General features: G+C 42.5%; 1 protein-coding gene across 1 annotated transcript in view; it reads left to right on the forward strand.

Moving 5' to 3' along the window:
- LOC124606833 (39S ribosomal protein L52, mitochondrial) overlaps window positions 1–16,920 on the forward strand; it is a 52,008-nt gene that overhangs the window by 28,347 nt on the left and 6,741 nt on the right. Inside the window, exon 3 of the mRNA XM_047138908.1 lies at window positions 8,898–9,030. Within this exon, the coding sequence (XP_046994864.1) occupies window positions 8,898–9,030 (133 nt within the window). The remainder of the gene's footprint in view (window positions 1–8,897; window positions 9,031–16,920) is intronic.

Raw genomic sequence — 16,920 nt, forward strand, 5'->3', positions numbered from 1 at the left:
AATCTACTTGTCTCTTAGTTCCATCCTGATTATTAATCTTTATAGACTGTTCATTGAATATTCCTTGTGGCTGCTGCTTTAGTTAGGCCAAAAAATCTTCTACAGTTCTCTAGAACTTTCATACCTTCTCATTATGCCTTCATAGTGAACAATAGTATCCTAATCCCTCCCCTCCCTCTCTTTAACATACTTAATGTTTTTTTTAATTTAATCTTATTTTGCTTTTATTAATTTTCTCATTTATTCTTCTCCTCCAAAAATAGCTCTTCTTTCTTTCTATTTTTTCTTGGTGTTTTCTGTCTCCCCCATTTCCTTTGTGTCTGGTGTTGTGCTTTATTTGCATTATTCTACCCACTTACCACTCTCTTCTCTTCTTCTAATCGGTCTTTACTTCTTATTCTATTATTCTTTTTGGACATCACTTAAGTGAAAATGTCACATCACTTACTAACATTTCATTGCTGACCTCCTACTTCCCCCATGCATTTTCCTTAATCATTGCCTACATTTCGTCTTGTGAGACACCTTTTTTTTAATTTTTAGTTCGTGCATTTTTCTTGGAGCTACACTCACATTTAAACATCTCTTTGTATTAAAAAATTTTTCTCTGTGTGCATGACTACGGGGATAATACACTTGTGGTATGGATGGAAAAACAAGAGAAAACTGACATCTTGGGTTGTCGGGTGTTCTGCCGGATATCAGCGTCGTACTTGCACGATATTTCGGTCACGTAGCTCGTAACCTTCATCAGGTGCGACCTGAGACTGCTCCTCGAGTGGACCTGGTCCAGTATTTATGCCTATGGCCTTCCCCCTCCACCAACGGCTGCAGGCGCTTCCTCTGTGGTCCGCGCCCATTCCCTGCGACCTGCTGGAGCGTTGCTGCTCCGTTTTCCGTCCGCTGCGGTTCTAGGTGTTCCCTCTGCGGTCCGCGCCCACCAACCCCGCTCCTGGGGGTTTCATCTACGGTCTGGGGTACCAAGCATTCCCCCTGCGGTCCGCGCCCGCTCACTACGACCTGTTGGAGTGTTGCCGCTCCGTTTTTCGTCCACTGCGGCTCTGGATGTTCCCTCTGGGGTCCGCGCCCACCAGTCCCACTTCTGGGTGTTCCATCTTCGGTCTGGTGCCCCTGGCAGTCCGTCAGGGGCTCGTTTTCCATCTCCATGTCTCTGGTTCTTCTGTTTGTGCAGTGTTGCAGCTGGCCCCGTTGCTCCTTTAACAATTCCAGAGCCGGATCCCAGGCTCTTCTTAGCTGGTACCCTGTGTCACGGTTCATAAGATTGTCAGCCATTTTAATTTCTATCGATTCTCTTATAACACTGTCCCAAAATCTGGGTGTTTGTGCTAGAATCCTGGTATCCTCATACTTCATGGCATGATCTAATTCTAGACAGTGTTCAGCAATGGCTGACTTAGTCACCTGTCTTAATCTAGTGTGCCTCTGATGTTCTTTGCACCTGATCTCCACAGTTCTTGTCGTCTGGCCAATGTAGGACCTGCCACATTGACAAGGTATATTGTAAATCCCTGGATTTCGTAACCCCAGGTCGTCTTTGACACTCCCCAGCAGTCCCCCAATCTTGTTGGATGGATAGAAAACACACTTGATATTGTGTTTACGGAGGATCCTACTGATTCTGGCAGAAATAGAGCCAGCATAGGGCAGATATGCCACCATCTTTGTTTCATCTTGGTCTTCTTCAGGAACCTGTGGTATGGTGGCTGGTTGGAGTGCCCTCTCAATTTGTCTGTCCGTGTGTCTATTCTTGGAGAAAACTGTTTTGAGACGTTCTATCTCTATAGGTAGATTCTCTTGGTCTGACAGGGCATGTGCTCTGTGGACCAAAGTCTTCAGAACCCCATTCTTCTGTGCAGGGTGGTGACAGCTGCTGGCCTGCAGATATAAATCAGTGTGTGTTGGTTTTCGGTACACACTGTGGCCAACTGATCCATCTGCTTTCCTCTGGACTAGTACATCCAGAAATGGCAGCTGGCCATTCTTCTCCAGTTCCATGGTGAACTTGATATTAGGGTGGCATGAGTTAAGATGTTCAAGAAACTCATTGAGCCTGTCCATCCCATGTGGCCAGATCACGTAGGTGTCATCCACATACCTAAAGAAGCATGTGGGTTTAAATGTGGCTGTCTCTAATGCCCTCTCCTCAAAACTCTCCATAAACATGTTGGCAACCACAGGGGACAGTGGGCTGCCCATAGCTACACCTTCAGTTTGCTCGTAATATTGGTTTCTGTACAGGAAATACATGGATGTCAGTGTATGACTGAACAGGTCCAACAGAGCACCGTCAAATTTCTCTGCAATCAGTTCTAGTGAGTCCTTCAGTGGGACCCTGGTGAACAGCGATACCACATCAAAACTGACCATGATGTCCGAATCTGTGATGTGCAGTTGCTTGAGGCGTTGCAGGAAATCTTCTGAGTTGCGGATGTGGTGAATACATTTGCCCACATATGGAGACAGGAGACCTTTCAAGTACTTGGCTGTTGTGTACGTAGGTGCCCCAATATTACTGACAATTGGACGTAGGGGCATGCCCTCCATGTGTATTTTAGGCAGACCATACAGTCTAGGTGGCACTGGCGCTTTGTCCCGTAGTTGTCTGATGATCTTATCAGGCATCCCTGTTTCCTTCAAGAGAGCACTAGTCTTCTTGGCCACCTTGTCCGTGGGGTCACACTCCAGAATCCTGTATGCAGGGTCCTCCAGAAGTTGGCGTACTTTCTCATCATAATCCACCCGCTGCAAGATGACAGTGGAGTTCCCTTTGTCTGCTGGCAGTACCACAATGCTGTTGTCTTCCCGGAGTTTCTTGAGTGCAAGCCTCTCCTCGGTTGTGATGTTCGATTTCGGCGGCTTGGCCTTGATGAGGGCCCTGCAGGTCTCTCGGCAGACTTCCTCTGCCACATTAGGTGGAAGTGTGGCTGCAACTTGCTCTACTGCATTGACGAAACCTGAAATGGGTACATTTCTAGGGGTCGTAGCAAAGTTGAGACCCTTGCTGAGTACCTTTAAGGTTGTATCATCAAACTGCATGCCACTCAGATTCGTCACAGTGCGTGTCTCTTCCATCTGCTGTGCTTTCTTACTCATGCGGTCAAACTTTGCAGATTGGCAAGATGAGGCATTCCTTCTAGCACACTCAGCTAAAGACCAGGAGGCACGGTCTACCCAATCCCAATCTTCTCTTGTTAAGGAGGCTGCCATGTACAGACGAATGTGTAACAGCTCCCTGGCCACAACATCTAACCTGTGGCGCATATCTCGAATCCTCTCTCTCACCAGTGCCATGCTGGCTCTGCGTTTTATCTTGTTCGCCGCTCTGGAGTTGATGTGATGCTTAATTCTGGCAAATACTGGTACCACTTCTCCATCTCGACACCTCAGCAAAAAACTGAGAGAACTCAGCATCTTCCCTTTCTTCTGCCGAAGCTTGTCCAGCTTCTTGATATTCTGATACATCTCCTCCCCGTAGAGACTTTTGATGTAACTCTTCAGGCTTTCCCGGCGATCTAATGACATCTTGGGTTGTCGGGTGTTCTGCCGGATATCAGCGTCGTACTTGCACGATATTTCGGTCACGTAGCTCGTAACCTTCATCAGGTGCGACCTGAGACTGCTCCTCGAGTGGACCTGGTCCAGTATTTATGCCTATGGCCTTCCCCCTCCACCAACGGCTGCAGGCGCTTCCTCTGTGGTCCGCGCCCATTCCCTGCGACCTGCTGGAGCGTTGCTGCTCCGTTTTCCATCCGCTGCGGTTCTAAGTGTTCCCCCTGCGGTCCGCGCCCGCTCGCTACGACCTGTTGCAGCATTGCCGCTCCGTTTTTCATCCACTGCGGCTCTGGATGTTCCCTCTGCGGTCCGCGCCCACCAGTCCCACTTCTGGGTGTTCCATCTTCGTCTCAAAACAGTTTTCTCCAAGAATGGATACACGGACAGACAAATTGAGAGGGCACTCCAACCAGCCACCATACCACAGGTTCCTGAAGAAGACCAAGATGAAACAAAGATGGTGGCATATCTGCCCTATGCTGGCTCTATTTCTGCCAGAATCAGTAGGATCCTCCGTAAACACAATATCAAGTGTGTTTTCTGTCCATCCAACAAGATTGGGGGACTGCTGGGGAGTGTCAAAGACGACCTGGGGTTACGAAAACCAGGGATTTACAATATACCTTGTCAATGTGGCAGGTCCTACATTGGCCAGACGACAAGAACTGTGGAGATCAGGTGAAAAGAACATCAGAGGCACACTAGATTAAGACAGGTGACTAAGTCAGCCATTGCTGAACACTGTCTAGAACTAGATCATGCCATGAAGTATGAGGATACCAGGATTCTAGCACAAACACCCAGATTTTGGGACAGTGTTATAAGAGAATCGATAGAAATTAAAATGGCTGACAATCTTATGAACCGTGACACAGGGTACCAGCTAAGAAGAGCCTGGGATCCGGCTCTGGAATTGTTAAAGGAGCAATGGAGCCAGCTGCAACACTGCACAAACAGAAGAACCAGAGACATGGAGATGGAAAACGAGCCCCTGACGGACTGTTAGGGGCACCAGACCGAAGATGGAACACCCAGAAGTGGGACTGGTGGGCACGGACCGCAGAGGGAACATCCAGAGCCGCAGTGGACGAAAAACGGAGCGGCAACACTCCAACAGGTCGTAGTGAGCGGGCGCGGACCGCAGGGGGAACGCTTGGTACCCCAGACCGTAGATGAAACCCCCAGGAGCGGGGTTGGTGGGCGCGGACCGCAGAGGGAACACCTAGAACTGCAGCGGACGGAAAAAGGAGCAGCAACGCTCCAGCAGGTCGCAGGGAATGGGCGCGGACCACAGAGGAAGCGCCTGCAGCCGTTGGTGGAGGGGGAAGGCCATAGGCATAAATACTGGACCAGGTCCACTCGAGGAGCAGTCTCAGGTCGCACCTGATGAAGGTTACGAGCTACGTGACCGAAATATCGTGCAAGTACGACGCTGATATCCGGCAGAACACCCGACAACCCAAGATGTCATTAGATCCCCGGGAAAGCCTGAAGAGTTACATCAAGAGAAAACTGATCATAGGAAAGGCGGTTGTCACTGAGATTCATTGGAAGAATCGTCAGGAAGTGTAGTCCATCCAAAAAGAAGGTAGCTTACAAAACCCACGTTAGAGTGATACTTGAGTATTACTTCTCTATCTGGGACCATTAACAGGTAGTATTGATAGAGGAATGAAAGAAAAGACAAAGAAGAACAGTGTATTTGATCCCAGGTTTGTGTAACAAGCATGAAAGTGTCAGAGAGATGCTTATACAGCTTCATTGCCAGGTGCCACAAGGTTATTTTTGTACTTCATAGTGTAGTTTACTGTTGAAATTCTGAATGCATGCATTCCTAGAAAGTCAACCAATATTTACTTCTTTGTACATATATCTCTTGAAAAGACCAGGTAGGTAATGTTGAATAGAAATATGAACTCACGCGGCGGGTTACCAGGGGCAGGGGGAAGTGACAGTGGTATATGAAGTAGCCTATCCACATACTCAAGTACTTACACAATATTCATTTAATGACTCTCATGAGTGCCTTCTGTCCGCCAGGAATTCTTGAAAGTGCATTTGCTATTTCTTTTGTCTACTTTTTTACTAATATTTTATTCTGTTTTGTTTACTTCCTTATTCACTAATTTCTGAATTGCAGTTCACTCATAGAAGCATCAATGCCGTCCGTAAATTCACTTTTGAGTGTTTTAATTTCGTTCATTCTCACCTGGTGCTATTTTGAATCCGAAGTAGTTTTCAAGGCTCTAAGACCCTCTTTTAAAGATTTATTGATTGCTTTCAAGAAATCTAGGCCGGTTTTCATTTACTGCATTAGATCTTCCTATAAAGATTCTTGATCCTTTTTCAAGGACTTTGTTAGAACTATGCAGAGCTGTTCAATAAAGAATGATGATAATTTCTTTTTTGACAAGCTACCTTTACTCATCCTCATAATTTTGATGTCCTTCTCAAAGTAGTTTTCAAGGCTCTAAGACCCTCTTTTAAAGATTTATTGATTGCTTTCAAGAAATCTAGGCCAGTTTTCATTTACTGCATTAGATCTTCCTATAAAGATTCTTGATCCTTTTTCATGGACTTTGTTAGAACTATGCAGAGCTGTTCAATAAAGAATGATGATAATTTCTTTTCTGACAAGCTATCTTTACTCATCCTCATAATTTTGATGGTCCTTCTCAAAGTAGTCTCCCTTGAATGTGATGCACTTGTCCCAGTGTTTCTGCCAGTCTTCAAATACATGCTCAAAACCATTTTTTGAGAGGTCCTTCAAAATCACCTCCCACCACTGCTTCTGATGATTGATAACGCTCCCACGAAGGCATTTCTTCATGTTAGGGAATAGCAAAAATGTCACATGGGGCTAAATCCGGATTATAGGGAGGATGAGGGAAGCACTTCACATTGATTTTTGCAATATATTCAGCAACAGCATTGGCAATATGTGGCCGCGCATTATTGTGGTGCAGCATCCAGCCTGCTTCATGGAAATGTGGTCTTTTGTGTCTGATATGGACCTACAATGTTTTCAGAACTCCCTGTCATATTGTCCAGTTACTGATGTGTGTGCAGTGTCTCGAACCGGCTCTACTGTGCAGGAAAAGTTAACTCCATAAGGACACCGTTACGGTGTGGCAAATGGCTGTAAAGTAATTTAGTAGAGCTGGCCATGATGTCTCCTTTGTTGATGCTGCTGTGTCTGTGTTGTCCTTGTGGCTTCTTGTTGTCTAGGCGATGATTCCTTGGCTGCTTTGGGTCCAAGAAAAAGGTGCGGGTTTTTTAATTATTACTGGACTATCGAAAAATGACGCAGTATTCCACGGTTTCTTTGTATCAAACACATTTATTGCAAGAACTATATGCACAACTACACTCAACCGCGGCCAACACACAAGTGGCCGAAAGCCCGTAGTAGACCAAAGACCACGGTCATAAGCTACAAAGAACATACAATTCCAATATCGATTATTGATCGCAACACCTAACTTAGTATTATCTTAAGCAAAAGCTTTTATAACACGACTTTAGTGAATAATAAAATAAAGTGACGTCTATTAGTGTATCATAAAATAAAATGACGTCTATTCGTCAGTTCCATTACAGCAGGTACAACATGCTGATAAACCATACCATGAATATCAAAAGATGAGGTGACCATAACTTTCCCAGCAGAAGCAAGCACTTTTGCTGTTTTGGGGGTTGGTAATTAAGGGGATTTCCACACTGAGCTTTGCTGTTTGCTCTCAGGATCAAAATGATGTAGCCAAGTTTCATCAGCAGTGATTACACTTGAAAAAAACTCCGGATCTTCCTCTAACATCAACTTTAACTGCATACAGACCTGCACGCGAGTGTCCTTTTGTTCGGGAATGAACAGCCTTGGACCCATCGCGCCCAAGCACGTGTCATGTGTAATTTGTCAGTCATCAATGTGTGGGTGGCACCCAGTGAAATGTTCAGTATTTCAGAAAGTGATCTTAAGGTAATTTGTCAATCCTATCTCACAGTGACAGCAGCAGTGTTGTATGTTTTCTTCCGTAATGAGCAGTAACTGGAGCAATGGGTCCACCTTCCTTTGAAATTGATTGTCTCTCCTCATTAAACATTTTAAACCACCTTCGAGCTGTGCTGTAGGGAAGAACATTTTCCATAGGCCTCCTGTAACATTGTATAGGCCTCAGTTGAAGATTTGTTGAAACGAAAGCAGAATTTCAAAGCCGCATATTGTTCCTCACGTGTTACCTCCATTGCAGCGGTAGGCAGTACTGAACATGTCTGACCTTGCCTGCCTCTCACAGGTGGGAACCGGGAGTCCCAATAATGAAACTACTATGGTGTGTTTGTTGCACATTAAGCTAACAGAAAATCATAAGATTAAATTTTAGTGTGAGAAATTATGAGCATAAAAAATTGTGATCATTCTTTATTGAACAGCCCTCGTATTTTTAATGGTTCTGACTTTGTTTTTAAGACACAGTATTTACAGTACATCCTATTTATGATTTCAGGACGTCAGTTTTTGTTTTTCTTGCCTTCAGGAGTTGTTGAAATAAGACTTGTATGTACAACAGTTTTTTGGCAGACACACCATGATATGATATCTGATAATTTTGACATCCATCACGTGCGCCAATATCGTCCTCTTCCTTTTTTCACTTCTTATTGTCCCAGTATTGGTTCCTGATATGACATTCATTTGGTGTTCTTGATCTACATTTTCCATAATTCCTGCTTTCTGTTTTGCTGTTTTCTTATCCTGTTTATCCATTTTGATTTCTTGCTAATAGTACAATAGCTTGCATGGATGCTTGCTCTGAATTTCGACATTTCTTTTCAAATCACTCTGTTACCTAATACGTTAGATTTCATTGTGTATTGGCTTCTCAGATAACAAATAACTCAATTCTGTTCTAGATCAATCCTAATAATTGAACAGCAGATTTTTTAATGTATAAAAATAGTGATATGTTGACAAATTCTATAAATTATTTCTAACCATGAGTTTTTCCTTTCAACATTTATTTCTGTCTCAGTAACATTTTTCTCTCCATGTGATTGACAGTGCAGTCATAACTTGGTTGCTTGATTTTGTTTGTTACATTCTTGTTTTCAACTAAACAAAAAAACATAGATGGAAAGAATAGTTCTAGTGATACTTCTTTTCATTTGAAGCTTAGATGTTAATGTTGATGTAGATGTTAAAATTTACACTCAGTTGTATAGTTTTGTAGCTAAATCCATATCCATGCTGTGTTTATATTAGTACCATTTTTCAGTTGTCACATTGAAGTTCTGAATAAGGTGGAAACATTCTATTTTGCTTTCAGAAATGGATTACCTGAAAATCCAAATAAAGAGCTCTCATTAATCAACTCTCCCGACTACACATTCCTTGATGGAAGAACAACTCCACTGGGTGTAAGACAGAAGAAGCGACTACTTAAACAACGGGAATATGCGGTCAGTAAAAGTATAGACTTAGTCTATTTTAGAGAACTTGTTTCCGTCCTCACAGTCCAGAAACAGAGTTTTTACAACAAGGAAATCTGAATATCAGGTCTGGCAAAAGAAGTGCCGTGACTTCTCTTATTTTTTTGAATGTGTTTGATACTCTTGTGGATGCTGTTATTTTTGTAAAAAGGCAATCTATTCACACTAGAACTGGAGTTCATTCCCAGGAAGTGATACATATGCAAGATACTATTCGGAAATGGTGATGTATCAAAGTTTTGTACAAAGTTTTGTTACAAATAGAGTCCACCAGAATAATACTGTAGCCAGTACAATGACTTTCGGGGCATGCGTTTCACAGCTCACATCATAACATACAGAGAAGAGTGTGAGACTAGCTCTGTGGTGGTTTATATGATGGAGTCTGGTATGATTCCATCAGAGGCCACAACTGAGGATCAGTTCTATCTGAGTAATGACACTACAGTGGTCAGTAGTCATGTTGTGCCAGTTAATTGGTTACCATGGTAAAGTTGGGTAGCAGCACAAAATCCCCCCCCCCCCCTTCCACTGTCCACTGTTTCCCTTCACCCATGTGGTGTGTGGTCCAGAGGAGCCATAAAGAGGAAGGCTGTGGATCAACATTCACTGGCATTACAGAAGTGGGATTAGGCTCAGTGGGAAATGCTAGAGTATCCACAGGATTGGAGGAGAAGCAGGTGGCTGCTGCCCAGAATGACTGAGGCAAAATTGGTTTCGATGGCACTGGAGAAGTCTGTGGACAGATGTCACAGGATACATCATGGGCCTGTAGTAGATAGAGTTCACACTGCCACCTCAAGGTGCCCGGGCTTATGGGCTCACAGTAGGGTGCCACCTTGAAAGGAGAAGCCTTAGTGATGACGTGCACCATTGGTAGATGCAAAACATCCAAGAGGATGGGGTGACGTGCAGCCGTTGAGCTCTCCACCGGGCTTCAAGTTTCAGACGGTGTAGCCGTGCAAGTTACTAGAAGATCGCAGGGTATGCTAGTGCCGTAATTGGACATCACTTCCTTGTAGGTGGCAGCTGTGACATAATCTTCTGCTTGTTCAGTCCATTTGCTGAGAGGCTGAATCCCAAATCTGTCACTGGCAGTTGCCTGAAAGGACACTTGCACAAAGATCATTTTAATCCTTTTGCTTTTTGTGGATTATAAATCCAAAAGGGTGAAAAGCATCTGTTTCAAAAAGATTACATTTTCTTTTTTGCACTATGAAAAGTGTGCACTTTCATAGATTTATCGCACTTGGTACACTTCCTTAGGTTGGGATGTATCTGCATTGTTCTTGTTGTGTTCTTCTTCAGTCCAAAGACTGTCTATCCTGTGCAAGCCTCGTATATCTGAATAGCTATTGCAGTTCACATCCATTTGAACATACTTTGTATGCTCCTCTATTGGTCTCCCTATGTGTATTTTACCCTCCACTCCCAATTTCCTCCAATACTAAACAGACGATTCCTTGGTGTCCCAGAATATGTCCAGTCAACTGATTCCTTATTTTCGTCAAATTATGCCAAAAATTTATTTTCTCCCGAATACTATTCAGTACCTCCTCATTAGTCATGTGATCTACCCATCTGATCATCAGCATTCCTCTGTAACACTACATTTCAAAAGCTTCTATTTTTTTTCTGGTGTGAGTTGTTTATTGCCCTTGTTGCTCTTCCATACAAAGTTGCACTCCAGATAATGCCTACAGGAAAGACTTCCTAACACTTACATTTATATTCAATGTTAACAAATTTCTCTTCTTCAGAAACGCTTCTTTTGCCATTACCATTCTGCATTTTATATCCTCTTTACTTCAGCCATCATAAATTATTTTACTGCCCAAACCGCAAAAACTCATGTACAGTTTTATTGCCCTATTTCCTAATCTAATTCCCTCAGCATTACCTGATTTAGTATGACTACATTCCATTACTCTTTTTCTGTTTTTTGTTAATGTTCATGTTATATCCTCCTTTCAAGATACTGTCCATTCTATTGAATTGCTCTTCCGAGTGATTTCACAATATATATAAATGACCTAGTAGATAGTGTCGGAAGTTCCATTCGGCTTTTCGCAGATGATGCTGTAGTTTACAGAGAAGTTGCAGCATTAGAAAATTGTAGCGAAATGCAGGAAGATCTGCAGCGGAGAGGCACTTGGTGCAGGGAGTGGCAACTGACCCTTAACATAGACAAATGTAATGTATTGCGAATACATAGAAAGAAGGATCCTTTATTGTATGATTACATGATAGTGGAACAAACACTGGTAGCAGTTACTTCTGTAAAATATCTGGGAGTATGCATGCGGAACGATTTGAAGTGGAATGATCATATAAAATTATTTGTTGGTAAGGCAGGTACCAGGTTGAGATTCATTGGGAGAGTCCTTGCAAAATGTAGTCCATCAACAACGGAGATGGCTTACAAAACACTCGTTCGACCTATACTTGAGTATTGCTCAACAGTGTGGGATCCGTACCAGATCAGGTTGACGGAGGAGATAGAGAAGATCCAAAGAAGAGCAGCGTGTTTTGTCACAGGGTTATTTGGTAACTGTGATAGCGTAACGGAGATGTTTAGCAAACTCAAGTGGCAGACTCTGCAAGAGAGGCGCTCTGCATCGTGGTGTAGCTTGCTCGCCAGGTTTCGAGAGGGTGCGTTTCTGGATGAGGTATTGAATATATTGCTTCCCCCTACTTATACCTCCTGAGGAGATCACGAATGTAAAATTAGAGAGATTCGAGCGCGCACGGAGGCTTTCAGACAGTCGTTCTTCCCGCGAACCATACGCGACTGGAACAGAAAAGGGAGGTAATGACAGTGACATGTGAAGTGCCCTCCGCCACACACCGTTGTGTGGCTTGCGGAGTATAAATGTAGATGTAGATGTAGATGTATTGCTTCTGACAGAATTGCAATGCCATTTTATTTCTTCTCTATGAACATTAACTTCCTTTCCAAATTTCTCCTTGCTTTCTTTTACACCTTTTCAGTGAATGGACTGAATAACATTGGGGATTGGCTGCAACCATGTCTCACTCCCTTCTCAACCTCTGCCTTCATTTCATGCCCTTTGACTCTTACAACTGCTGTCTGGTTTCTGCTACCTTCAGAAATTCGAAAGAATCTGCTAAAGTCAATATTGTCAAAAGATATCTACAAACGCTATAAACATAGGTTTGACTTTCAGCAACCTATCTTCTAAGATAAGTCATAGTATCAGTATTGTCTTGTGTGTTCAAACATTTCTCCAGAACCCATTCTGACCATCCCCAAGGTTAGTTCCTACCATTTTTTCCATTCTTCTGTAAATAATTCTTGTCAGTATTTTGCAGTCTTGACATATTAAACTGATAGTTCGGTAATATTCACTCCTGTCACCACCATTTTTTTTTCTTACATTCTTCATGGTGTTTTGCCTGTTTCATATATCTTGCACACCAGGTGGAATGATTTTCTCACAACTGGCTCTCCAAAGCATCTCAATAATTATGACGGCATGTAGTCTGCTTCAAGTGCCTTGTTTTGAGTTAGATCTTTCATTAGTTTGCCAAATTCTTTCCACAGTATTATATCTTCTGTCTTATCTTTCTTCTGCCATTTCTAAAATACTGACTTCTCAATTTCATTGTACTTGTATAGCCCCTCTATATTTATCTTCTGCCTTTCAGCTTTCACTGCTTCGCTTAATATTGGTTTTCCAGCAGTGCTCTTGATATTCATGCATTGGCTTCTTGTTTCTCCAAAGGCCTCTTTAACTTTACCATAGGCAGTATCTTTTGCCAACATGTACATGCTTCTATAGATTTACATTTTTACTCTAGTTACTTCTTCTTAACTATTGTACACTTTCTGTCAGTCTTATTTTTTAGACATTTCTATCCCCTTTCACCAGCTTCTTTTGATGCATTTTTGTATTTTCTCTTTTCATCAATTAAATTCAGTATCTCCTGTAATATCCAAGGATTCCTACTAGGCACTGCTTTTTTACCTATTTGATCCTCTGCGGCTTTCACTATTTCATCTCTCAGAGCTATCCCTTCATTGTCTACTGTATTCATTTCTCTGTTTCAGTCAGTCATGGCGTAATGCTGTGTTTGGAACTCTAAATAACTGTAGTTATTCCAGCTTATTCAGATCCTGTCTCCTTAATTAGCCACCTTTTTCCAATTTCTTCAGTTTTAATCTACAACTTATAACCAATAAATTAGGATCAGAATCCCCATCTGCCCCTGGAAATGTCTTACAGTTTAAAATCTTGTTCCGAAATCTCTGTCTTTGCATTATATAATCTGAAATCATCCAGTGTCTCCAGGTCTCTTCCAGATATACAAGTTATTTCATGATCCTTAAACCAAAGCACTGACAATGATTAAATTACACAGTGTGCAGAATTCTACCAGGTGACTTCTTCTTTTCCCCTAGTACATATACCCCTACCATTTTTGTCTTCCTCTTCCTGCTATGGAATACCAGTCACCCATCACAATTAAATTTTCCTGTCCTTTAACTCTGTGAATAATTTCTTTTATCTCATCATTCGTTCTTTCAATCTATTCATCTGCAGAGCTAGTATCTCCATTAGCTTGCGAGTGTCCTTTTGTTTGCCAAGCCAGTGGTATGTTGCACACAGTGGGGGCACGTGTTGTGTGTTCTGACTGTCACCACATTCTTGTAGCCCAAAGCTGATTTAGTAATTTTGAACTAAGTTAATAATCTGGGTGGCAGGTCACATTTTTATAGCACTTGGCATGCTGAGATAGTGACACACTGCAGAGAGAGGAAACAATGCTAAAATTTGCATAAACAATTTTCTTAAGACTCATCTTTTGTTCTTCTTCTTTGTCGTACAGAAACCAGATGGCAGTTATAAGAGTCGAGGGACATGAAAGGGAAGCAGTGGTTGGGAAGGGAGTAAGACAGGGTTGTAGCCTCTCCCCGATGTTGTTCAATCTGTATATTGAGCAAGCAGTAAAGGAAACAAAAGAAAAATTCGGAGTAGGTATTAAAATTCATGCAGAAGAAATAAAAACTTTGAGGTTCGCTGATGACATTGTAATTCTGTCAGAGACAGCAAAGGACTTGGAAGAGCAGTTGAATGGAATGGACAGTGTCTTGAAAGGAGGATATAAGATGAATATCAACAAAAGCAAAACAAGGATAATGGAATGTAGTCTAATTAAGTCGGGTGATGCTGAGGGAATTAGATTAGGAAATGAGCCACTTAAAGTAGAAAAGGAGTTTTGCTATTTGGGGAGCAAAATAACTGATGATGGTCGAAGTAGAGAGGATATAAAACGTAGGCTGGCAATGGCAAGGAAAGCGTTTCTGAAGAAGAGAAATTTGTTAACATCCAGTATTGATTTAAGTGTCTGGAAGTCATTTCTGAAAGTATTTGTATGGAGTGTAGCCATGTATGGAAGTGAAACATGGACGAATAATAGTTTGGACAAGAAGAGAATAGAAGCTTTCGAAATGTGGTGCTACAGAAGAATGCTGAAGATTAGATGGGTAGATCACATAACTAATGAGGAGGTATTGAATAGGGTTGGGGAGAAGAGAAGTTTGTGGCACAACTTGACCAGAAGAAGGGATCGGTTGGTAGGACATGTTCTGAGGCATCAAGGGATCACCAATTTAGTATTGGAGGGCAGCGTGAAGGGTAAAAATCGTAGAGGGAGACCAAGAGATGAATACACTAAGCAGATTCAGAAGGATGTAGGTTGCAGTAGGTACTGGGAGATGAAAAAGCTTGCACAGGATAGAGTAGCATGGAGAGCTGCATCAAACCAGTCTCAGGACTGAAGACCACAACAACAACAACTTTGTCGTAAGTTGTAAGCTCAGAGTCCATTCTGAAATTTAACTTTTTAGGCTGGTCAAGAGGGTGTTCAGCTTCATTTTGCTAAATATATGAATGCTGGTGGACTTTTTGATGTTGAACACATATATTTTCAATCATTTCACTTCACAGTAGAAATCAACATCAACCATGATGCTAACACAACACACATAACTTGCACTCCGTCCTCGTACTTCAAACTCGCTTTACTAACTGCCCAAAGGCAAAGATTTGCCTCTAACAACATATAACAAAGAAAATACTATCATATATCGATCTACTTGTGCAAAATTATCTTTGTGATATACATTTCAAAAATAAAGTACAAATAATTTTTTATCATTACTTTTCTTTTTAAGAAGTCCATAATCATCATAATAATTACACTAAGTGTTATGTATGTTGACATTTATAAATTTTTGTATAGCTATATGGTTGTCTATTTTTGGATATTGAGTCTTCAACTTGGGAATCGGTCATTTCATGTGATCAAAGATTGGTTAGTACATTTATTTCAACACAGCAAGTTTTATTACAATGTGTGGTGAATTAAACAGTGTTTACAGCTGGACGTGGCTCCGCTGCTGATGTGGCCCGTCACTGGTGTGGTTGTTTACGAAGTCATCGGGGCTGTGGGACAGCTGGGGCCCCCGACAGAGTTGGCATGACATACTGTGTGACTGTTGTCAGAGAGCTGACTGTCTCAGTGTCTTGCTCCATCATAAAATAACTCAGGCCCATGTTGCCAGTTTCATAGGCTTGAGCTATTCACTTACATTCCCTTGGGGATGGATGTGATTACCTCAACTAGTGGTCCCTGCGTTTCAGATCAGAGTTAAATGTGCTATCACATCCCTGATTAGTGTGTCCACATAATTCTGACCACAGAAACATGTAAAATTGCAATTTCTACTTAATCTGTGTAGGTCAGCAGCCCAGTCTGAGTGTGGTTGCTTGGGCTCCTTCTTTGCTGGCAAAATTCTGTCCTGGCTGCAATAATTTACACTAAAGAGTCAATGAAACTGTTACATCTACCTAATATCATGTAGGGCCCCTGTAACCATGCAGAAGTGCCGCGAAATGACGTGCTATGGACTTGACTAATGTTTGAAATAGTGCTGGAGGCAATTGATGCCCTGAATCCAGCAGGGCCGTCCATAAATCTCTAAGAGTACGAGGGGGTGAATATCTCTTCTGAACAGCATGTCGCAAGGCATCCAAGATATGCTCAATAATGCTGATGTCTGGGAGGTTTGGTGGCCAGCACAAGTGTTTAAATTCAGAAGAGTGTACCGGAGCGACTCTGTAGCAATTCTGGACGTGTAGGGTATCGCATTGTCCTGCTGGAATTGCCCAAGTCCATTGGAATGCACATTGGACATGAATGGATGCAGGTGATCAGACAGGATGCTTCCATACGTGTCACCTGTCAAGAGTCATATCTAGATGTATCAGGGCTCCCATGTCACTCCAATTGCACATACCTCACACCATTACAGAGTCTCCACCAGCTTGAACAGTCCCCTGCTGTTGAAGCGAGATTTGTCCAACCAGGCAACATCTTTCCAGTCATCAACAGTCCAATGTTGGTGTTCACAGGCCCAGGCGAAGTGTAAAGTTTTGTGTCTTGCAGTCATCTAGGGTACACGAGTGGGCCTTCAGCTTCGAAAGCCCATATTGATGATGTTTCGTTGAATGGTTTGCATGCTGACATTTGTTAATGACCCAGCATTGGAATCAGCAGCAATTTGCGGAAGGGTTACACTTCTGTCACGTTGAACGATTCTCTTCAGTTGTCATTGGTCCCATTCTTGCAGGATCTTTTTCTGGTCGCAGCCATGCTGGAGATTTGATGTTTTACTGGATTCCTGACATTCACAGTACACTCGTGAAATGGTCGTACGGGAAAATACCCACTTCATCACTACCTCTGAGATGCTGTGTCCCATCGCTCATGAACCGGTTATAACACCACATTCAAACTCACTTAAATCTTGATAATGTGCCATTGTAGCAGCAG

This window comes from Schistocerca americana, chromosome 3, assembly GCF_021461395.2.
Source record: "Schistocerca americana isolate TAMUIC-IGC-003095 chromosome 3, iqSchAmer2.1, whole genome shotgun sequence".
In the NCBI taxonomy this organism is placed as follows: domain Eukaryota; kingdom Metazoa; phylum Arthropoda; class Insecta; order Orthoptera; family Acrididae; genus Schistocerca; species Schistocerca americana.